Source organism: Diadema antillarum, unplaced genomic scaffold (assembly GCF_040938485.1).
Source record: "Diadema antillarum isolate AM-2024a unplaced genomic scaffold, OU_Dant_1.0 scf00000136, whole genome shotgun sequence".
Taxonomy (NCBI): Eukaryota; Metazoa; Echinodermata; class Echinoidea; order Diadematoida; family Diadematidae; genus Diadema; species Diadema antillarum.
This window is the reverse complement of record NW_027271025.1, coordinates 56,730-66,010: the sequence shown is the minus strand read 5'-3', so window position 1 is coordinate 66,010 and position 9,281 is coordinate 56,730. Positions and strand designations below refer to the sequence as shown.

The 9,281-nt window shown below is 38.7% G+C and overlaps 1 protein-coding gene across 1 annotated transcript; it reads right to left on the bottom strand.

Annotated features, from left to right (window-relative positions):
- Positions 1–4,694: 4,694 nt before the first annotated feature.
- Positions 4,695–7,023, bottom strand: LOC139721020 (ATP synthase subunit alpha, mitochondrial-like). Its single transcript, XM_071632349.1, has one exon. The coding sequence runs from the start codon at positions 6,984–6,986 to the stop codon at positions 5,331–5,333; it is 1,656 nt and encodes a 551-aa protein (XP_071488450.1). The 5' UTR covers positions 6,987–7,023; the 3' UTR covers positions 4,695–5,330.
- Between the last annotated feature and the right edge of the window lie 2,258 nt (positions 7,024–9,281).

The window sequence follows — 9,281 nt, the reverse complement described above, 5'->3', positions numbered from 1 at the left end:
GAAACCAGATGAAACGAGTTCAAACGAGTTGAAACCAGTTTAAAAAAGTTGAGACCAGTTCAAACCAGTTGATATCAGATGAAACCAGTTCAAACTAGTTGAGACCAGTTGAAACCAGATGAAACCAGTTAAAACCTGTTGAAACTAGTACAACCAGTTGAGACCAGGTAAAACCATTTGAAACAAGAAAAAACAGTTAAGACCTGTCGAGAACAGTTGAAGCCAGTTGAAACCAGTTGAGACCAGTTAAAACCAGTTGACACCAGTTGAACCCAATTAAAACCAGTTGAGTCCAGATGAAACCAATTGAAACCAGTTGAGACCCTTTCAAATTAGGTAAAACCAGATGAAACCAGTTCAAACCAGTTAAAACCAGCTGAGACCAGTTGAACCCAGTTTAAACCAGTTGAGGCCAGCTGAGACCAGTTGAAACCAGTTCAAACCAGTTGAGGCCAGCTGAAACCAGTCCAAATCAGTTCAGACCAGTTGAAACCAGTTAAAACCAGTTGAGACCAATTCAAAAGTTGAGACCAGTTGAAACCAGTTAAAACCAGTTGAAAGCAGTTCAAACCAGTTGAAACCAGATGAAACGAGTTCAAACCAGTTTAAACCAGTTGATATCAGATGAAACCAGTTCAAACTAGTTGAGACCAGTTCAAACCAGTTGAAATCAGTTGAACCCAATTAAAACCTGTTGAGACCAGATCAAACCCGTTCAAACCGGATGAACCCAATTAAAATCAGTTGAGACCAGTTCAAACCAGTTAAAACAAGTTGAGACCAGATAAAACCAGATGAAACCAGTTAAAACCAGTTGAGAGCAGTTCAAACCAGTTGAAACCAGATGAAACAAGTTCAAACCAGTTTAAACCAGTTAAAAAAAGTTGAGACCAGTTCAAACCAGTTGAAATCAGATGAAACCAATCGAAACTAGTTGAAACTAGTACACCAGTTGAGACCAGGTAAAACCATTTGAAACCAGAAAAAAAAACAGTTAAGACCAGTCGAGAACAGTTGAGGCCAGCTGAAACCAGTTGAGACCAGTTAAAACCAGTTGACACCAGTTGAACCCAATTAAAACCAGTTGAGTCCAGATGAAACCAATTGAAACCACTTGAGACCCTTTCAAATTACACTGTAGTTAAAACCAGATGAAACCAGTAAAAACCAGTTGAAACTAGTACAACCAGTTGAGATCAGTTAAAACCATTCGAAACCCGGAAAAAAAAAGCAGTTAAGACCAGTTGAGACCAGTTCAAACAAGTTAAAACCAGCTGAGACCAGTTGAACCCAGTTCAAACCAGTTGAGGTCAGCTGAGACCAGTTGAAACCAGTTCAAACCAGTTGAGGCCAGCTGAAACCAGTCCAAATCAGTTGAGACCAGTTGAAACCAGTTAAAATCAATTGAGACCAATTCAAAACAGTTGAGACCAGTTGAAACCAGTTAAAACCAGTTGAGAGCAGTTCAAACCAGATGAAACGAGTTTAAACCAGTTGAAACCAGTTAAAAAAAGTTGAGACCAGTTTAAACCAGTTGATATCAGATGAAACCAGTTCAAACTAGTTGAGACCAGTTCAAACCAGTTGAAATCAGTTGAACCCAATTAAAATCAATTGAGACCAGATCAAACCCGTTCAAACCGGATGAACCCAATTAAAATCAGTTGAGACCAGTTCAAACCAGTTAAAACAAGTTGAGACCAGTTGAAACCAGATGAAACCAGTTAAAACTAGTTGAGAGCAGTTCAAACCAGTTGAAACCAGATGAAACCAGTTCAAACCAGTTTAAACCAGTTAAAACCAGTTGAGAGCAGTTCAAACAAGTTGAAACCAGATGAAACCAGTTCAAACCAGTTTAAACCAGTTAAAAAAAGTTGAGACCAGTTCAAACCAGTTGAAATCAGATGAAACCAAGTGAAACGAGTTGAGACCAGTTCAAACCAGTTGAAATCAGTTGAACCCAGTTAAAACCAGTTGAGACCAGTTCAAACCAGTTAAAGCAAGTTGAGACCAGTTGAAACCAGATGAAACCAGTTAAAACCAGTTGAAATTAGTACAACCAGTTGAGACCAGGTAAAACCATTTGAAACCAGAAAAAAAGTTAAGACCAGTCGAGAACAGTCGAGGCCAATTAAAACCAGTTGAGACCAGTTAAAACCAGTTGACACCAGTTGAACCGAATTAATACCAGTTGAGTCCAGATGAAACCAATTGAAACCAGTTGAGACCCTTTCAAATTAGTTAAAACCAGATGAAACCAGGAAAAACCAGTTGAAACTAGTACAACCAGTTAAAACCATTTGAAACCAGAAAAAAAACAGTTAAGACCAGTCGAGAACAGTTGAGACCAGTTAAATCCAGTTGACACCAGTTGAACCCAATTAAAACCAGTTGAATCCAGATGAAACCAGTTGAAACCAGTTGAGACCAGTTAAAACCAGTTGACACCAGTTAGAAATAGTGATTCTATAGCATGACTTTACAAATTAAGATCAAAGTAGAAAATTGAGTTCACGATCATGTTTTCAAACGAAATTACTCTGTGTAATGACTATCAGTATTATAACGCTGATGAAATCGAATTACCCCATGAAAGTTTCACTAAATTTCCAGTAAATTGGGTATTTGGTAGTAACGACGCTAAGAGAAACATCTTGCTTGTATATTCGATGTGGTTATACAAGGATAGAAAATTCCTTGTATTTGTTCTGTAGATTTCGTCGATTTTGTTACTCGCTAGAAATCTGTGCAAGGTTAGACAAAATGACAAAAATCCCCTATTGGGTAAATCGTATATTACATTGAAAACGGGTTTGAAACAGTTTCCAAAGTAAAACCGTCAAATTTACGTGCAAGGTAAACGAAATAATTCATTTTCAAGAAAGAGTGTGTTATGAATTCAAGTGAATGATACATGACCAATATAAGATGCTTGATAGTCGATTGCAGTTTGCCACAAGTACCAAACTATTTGAAAGTAATAGAAGAAATGAAAGGCCTTTTTTCTTCTCTATCCTAATTGCGTGTCCTATGGTTTCTTATCTTTGCGTCATTACTACCAATGACGCAGAATATAGTAAATTATATGAAGCAATGTTTTCACACACCGCAATTTTGTTAATCTGGTAGAGAGCTCTTTCTTTTTTGTTGAAAGGAAACAAATCATTAAAAATGTGAATTTAGTTTTCATTTCTGATGACACAAAACACACAAGTTTAAAAGAAACTGCATAATACAAGAACATAGTGATTCTACAGCATGACTTTACAAATTAGGATCGCACAATTTGGTTCACGATTGTGGTTTCAAAGTCTGTGTAATGAGTCTCGGCATTATAACGGTTCTGAAATCGAACTAGCAGAATTTTGAAAGTTTCATTGAATTTACGGTAAATTGGGTATTTGGCGGTAACGACGCAAAGTAGAGTAACATCGGAGAAAGAAATCAGTTATTGGGTGAATCGTACATGACACGTTCCCAGTAGTATAAAACCGTTAAATTTTCGTGCAAGGTGCACTAGATAATTGGTTATCAAGAAAGAGAACACTATGAATTACAATGTACATTTCATTGAAAACGGGTTCGAAACCGTTTCCAACGTAAAACCGTCAAATTTTCGTGCAAGGTAAAAGAAATAATCAATTTTCAAGAAAGAGTGTGACAAATGAACAATTGCACATTACATTGAAAACGGGCTTGAACCCATTCCCGACGTGTAAAACCGTTAAAAATCTCGTGCAATTGGGAATTTCTTTCTTCTTTGTTCAAAGGAAACAAATCATTGAATTGGGAATTTCGTTTTTATTTCTTATGAGGCAAGTCACAAATTTAAAAGAAACTATGTGAATACAAGAAAATACTGATTCCATAGCATGACTTTACAAATGAAGAGCAAAGTAGACAATTTGGTTCACGATCATGTTTTAAAACAAAATTATTCTGTGTAATGATTCTCGAACGATGATGAGATCGAACTAGCCCATAATGAAAATTTCACTAAATTTCCAGTAAATTGGGTATTTGGTAGCAACGACGCTAAGTAGAGAAACATCGGTATATTCGATCTGGTATGTAAAGAGAGAAAATTCCTTGTATTTGTTTTGTCGATTTCGTCGATTTTGTTACTTGCTAGAAATCTGTGCAAGGTTCGACAAAACAAAAATGAGTTATTAGGTAAATCGTACATTACGTTGAAATAGGTTTGAAACCATTTCCAACGTAAAAGCGTCAATTTTTCGTGCAACGTAAACGAAATAATTAATTTTCAAGAAAGACTGCGCTGTGAATTCAAGTAAATGATAAATGACCAGTGTAAGATGCATGATAGTCTATTGCCGTTTGCCACAAGTACTAAAGTATTTGAAAGTAATAGAACGAATGAAATGCCTTTTTTCTTCTCAATGCTTTAATTGCGTGTCCTATGGTTTCTTATCTTTGCGTCATTACAACCAATAACGCAATGTATAGTAAATTATATGTAACACCGCGAATTATGTGAATCTGGTAGAAAAGCTCTTTCTTCTTTCTTGAAAGGAAACAAATCATTAAAAATGTAAATTTTGTTTTCATTTCTTATGACGCAAATCAGAAGTTTAAAAGAAACTGCATGAATACAAGAAAATAGTGATTCTATAGCATGACAAATAGAGATTAGACAATTTGGTTCACGATCGTGGTTTCAAAGCTCTTTAGTCATAAAGCTCTTTATTAGGTTTGAACCAAGCACATCTCAAGGTTCAAATATTCTTCAATCTCGGATTTCAAACAAAGTGACTGGCATTTCAATTGCTAGACAAAACAAACATGTACTACTTGATATCATGTGCTTCTTGTTTTGCTTTTGTTTCTTTGTAGGTATGGGAAGTTGGGAATACAAAAATATGGCCGGTAAATAGATTGTGTCTGGTAAATAGATTATGCCAACTCATGGAAAATGTTGGGACAAACAAAACACAGAGAGTATTTGAGTTTTTAATGTTGTCACTTTCACTTCAGTTGACTTGGTTTCTGTGCGAAAAAAAAAGGGATATCACATATCACAAGGGATTCTCAAGAAACACAAGCCTATGATTCCTTACCATTTCAGTCACTTATTCAGTGAAAACCAGAGGAGACACTGTACAGTTAATAGATCGTGTGTTCGTGGTTTTCAATGAAACGTTTCTCCTGGAATCATTTTTTTTTTTTTGTCCATGTCATAAATACCATTTCTTCTCATCAATACATCACAAGCTATGAAGCATGAACAGGAATATCCCCCTGAGGAAGTAACTAGCTTACCACCTGACAGGGGGATGCATGTAATTTGGATTTTGCTACAGGAAGGAGCATTATGCCTCAAATGTGTCCACGAATTTGGTCACGATCTCCTTGAGCTTCTCCTCTGTCTGTGGGCTGAGTTGGCCCTCATTGCGGATGGTGTCCAGCAGGCCCTGGTGGCTGGAGCGGATGTGAGCAAGGAATTTCTCCTCAAAGGCAGTGACCTTCGATGGGTCAATCTTGTCAAGGTGCCCACGGACACCCGCGAAGATGACAGCAACCTGGTCCTCGACAGCCATGGGAGTATACTGTCCTTGCTTGAGCAGCTCGGTGAGGCGGACACCTCTGTTAAGCAGGTTCTGTGTGGCAGCATCCAAGTCAGAGCCAAACTGGGCAAAGGCAGCGACCTCACGATACTGAGCCAAGTCCAGCTTCATGGAGCCAGCAACCTGCTTCATGGCCTTGACTTGGGCAGCTGACCCTACACGGCTGACAGACAGACCGACGTTGATGGCAGGGCGGATTCCCTTGTAGAACAACTCGGTCTCCAAGAAGATCTGTCCGTCAGTGATGGAGATCACATTGGTGGGGATGTAGGCAGACACATCACCAGCCTGGGTCTCAATGACCGGCAGAGCAGTGAGGGAACCACCGCCAAAGTCAGGGTTCATCTTGGCAGCTCTCTCCAGCAGACGGGAGTGGAGGTAGAAGACATCTCCAGGGTAGGCCTCACGACCGGGAGGACGACGTAGCAGCAGTGACATTTGACGATATGCAACAGCCTGCTTGGAAAGATCATCATAGATGATGAGTGCATGCTTGCCATTGTCTCTGAAGTACTCGCCCATGGCACATCCAGAGTAGGGGGCCAAGAATTGCAGAGGGGCAGCATCAGAAGCAGTAGCAGAGACAATGATGGAGTACCTCAGTGCATCAGAATCCTGCAATCTCTTGACAATCTGTGCCACAGTGGATCTCTTCTGTCCAATGGCAACGTAGATGCAATACAGCTTGGCCTTCTCATCTGCAGCATCATTGAACCTCTTCTGGTTGATGATGGTGTCAATAGCCACAGCAGTTTTCCCAGTTTGTCTGTCACCAATAATGAGTTCACGCTGTCCTCTGCCAATGGGCACCAGACTGTCCACAGCCTTGATTCCAGTTTGCATGGGCTCTCTCACAGAGATTCGGGGAATAATGCCTGGGGCTTTGACACCAACACGGGCACGTGTTGTCTCAATTGGTCCCTTGCCATCAATGGGTGTTCCCAGGGCATCCACTACTCTTCCAAGAAGCGATTCTCCTACTGGGACATCAACAATGGCTCCTGTCCTCTTGACAACATCACCTTCCTTGATGAGCTTGTCATTACCAAACACCACAACACCAACATTGTCAGGTTCCAAGTTCAAGGCCATACCCTTCAGGCCGCTGGAGAATTCTACCATTTCATCTGCCTGAATGTTCTTCAGGCCGTACACACGGGCAATACCATCACCGATTGACAGAACGCGACCCGTCTCCTCAAGGTTTTCCTTTGGTGTGTGTCCTAAAATTCTTTCTTCCAGGATGCTGGAAACTTCTGCTGTACTTGATCTGGGGGATGTTGTAGATAAATTTCTGTGCGACACAAATGTAGCACCTAGACATCTCTTGGCAACCTGAGGAGTTTGTCGAGACAAACTCCTAGCTGCGGCTGCAGCCAGACGAACAGATACTTGAGCCATTGTCAGGTTCCTCCGGGGAAATGGCGACTGAAGTGGAGAAACTCAACTCGCTCAGCGCAGCAAAGTCTGTGTAATGAGTGTCGGCATTATAACGGTGCTGAATTCGAATTAGCACAATTTTCGAATTTCATTGAATTTACGGTAAATTGGGTATTTGGCAGTAACGACGCAAAGTAGAGAAACATCGGAGAAAGAAATCCGTTACTGGGTGAATCGTACATGACATTGAAATCGGGCTTGAACCTGTTCCCAATGGTATAAAACCGTTAAATTTTCGTGCAAGGTGCACTAGATAATTGGTTATCAAGAAAGAGAACGCTATGAATTCAAGTGAATGACAAATGAACAATTGTACATTACATTGAAAACGGGCTTGAACCCATTCCCAACGTGTAAAACCGTTAAAATTTCGGGCAAGGTATACGAAAAAATTGATTATCAAAAAAGGGAACGTTATGAATTCGTGAATGACAAATGACCAATTTTAGATGCTTGATAGTCTAATTACTTGCAGTTTGCCACAAGTACCAAAGAATTTTAAAGTAATAAAGCGAATGAAATGCCCTTTTTCTTCTCTATCTTTAATTGCGTGTCCTATGGTTTCTTATCTTTGCGTCATTACTTAAAATGACGCAATGTATAGTGAATTATATGTAACGACATATGTAACAAAGCGCGAATTTTGTGAATTTATTACAAAGCTCTTTGTTGAAAGGAAACAAATCTTGAATTTCGTTTTCATTTCTTATGACGCAATTCACAAGTTTAAATGAAACTGCGTAAATACAAGAAAAGAGTGATTCTATAGCATGACTTTACAAATTAAGATCAAAGTAGACAATTTGGTTCACAATCATGTTTTAAAACGAAATGAGTCCGTGTAATGACTCTCGGTGTTATAACGGAAGATGAAATCGAATTAGCCCATAATGAAAGTTTCACGGAATTTCCAGTAAATTGGGTATTTGGTAGTAACGACGCAAAGTAGAGAAACATCGGACAAGTATATTCGATCTGGTATGCAAGGAGAGAAAATTCCTGGTATTTGTTCTGTCGATTTCGTCGATTTTGTTACTCGTTACAAATCTGTGCAAGGTTCGACAAAATTACAAAAATCCGTTATTGAGTAAATCGTACATTACTTTGAAAACGGGTTTGAAACCGTTTTCAACGTAAAACCGTCAAATTTTCGTGCAAGTAAACGAAATAATTATTTTTCAAATAAGAGTGTGTTATGAATTGTAGTTTGCCACAAGAACCAAAGTATTTGAAAGTAATATCCCTCTTTGTTGAAAGGAAACAAATCATTGAATTGGGAATTTCGTTTTCATTTCTTATGACGCAATTCACAAGTTTAAATGAAACTGCGTGAATACAAGAAAATAGTGATTCTATAGCATAACTTTACAAATTAAGATCAAAGTAGATAATTTGGTTCACAATCATGTTTTAAAACGAAATGAGTCTGTGTAATGACTCTCGGTGTTATAACGGTGATGAAATCGAATTAGCTCATAATGAAAGTTTCACTTAATTTCAAGTAAATTTGGTATTTGGTAGCAAACGACGCAAAGTAGAGAAACATCGGGCAAGTATATTCCATGTGTTATACAAGGAGAGAAAATTCCTTGTATTTGTTCTGTTGATTTCGTCGATTTTGTTACTCGCTAGAAATCTGTGCAAGGTTAGACAAAATCCGTTATTGGGTAAATCGTACATTACATTGAAAACGGGTTCGAAACCGTTTCCAACGTAAACCCGTCAAATTTTCGTGCAAGGTAAGAGAAATAATCAATTTTCAAGAAAGAGTGTGTTAGGAATTCAGGTGAATGATAGATGACCAATATAAGATGCTTGATAGTCTATTGTAGTTTGCCACAAGTACCAAAGTATTTGAAAGTAATAGAACGAATGAAAGGCCTTTTTTCTTCTCTATCCTTTAATTGCGTGTCGTAGGGTTTCTTATCTTTGCGTCATTACTACCAATGACATAAAATATAGTAAATTATTACCTATACGAGGTAGTTTTGCGAGGCAATTACAGTTGGTATTTTGCAGGGTCGGGAGTTCAGCAGGCGACATTAGAGCATATCACGAGCATCCGGGTGTTTTACATATACAGTGGACTCCTGTTATAACGAAATCCTCGGGACCGGCAGTTTTCTTTCGTTAGATCGGAATGTTGTTATAACTGAACAAATAAACAATAGAAATACATATAGTGGATGACATTGCAGCTCGAATTTTACTTCATTATAACCAGAATTTTGTTATAACCGTGGTCGTTATAATAGG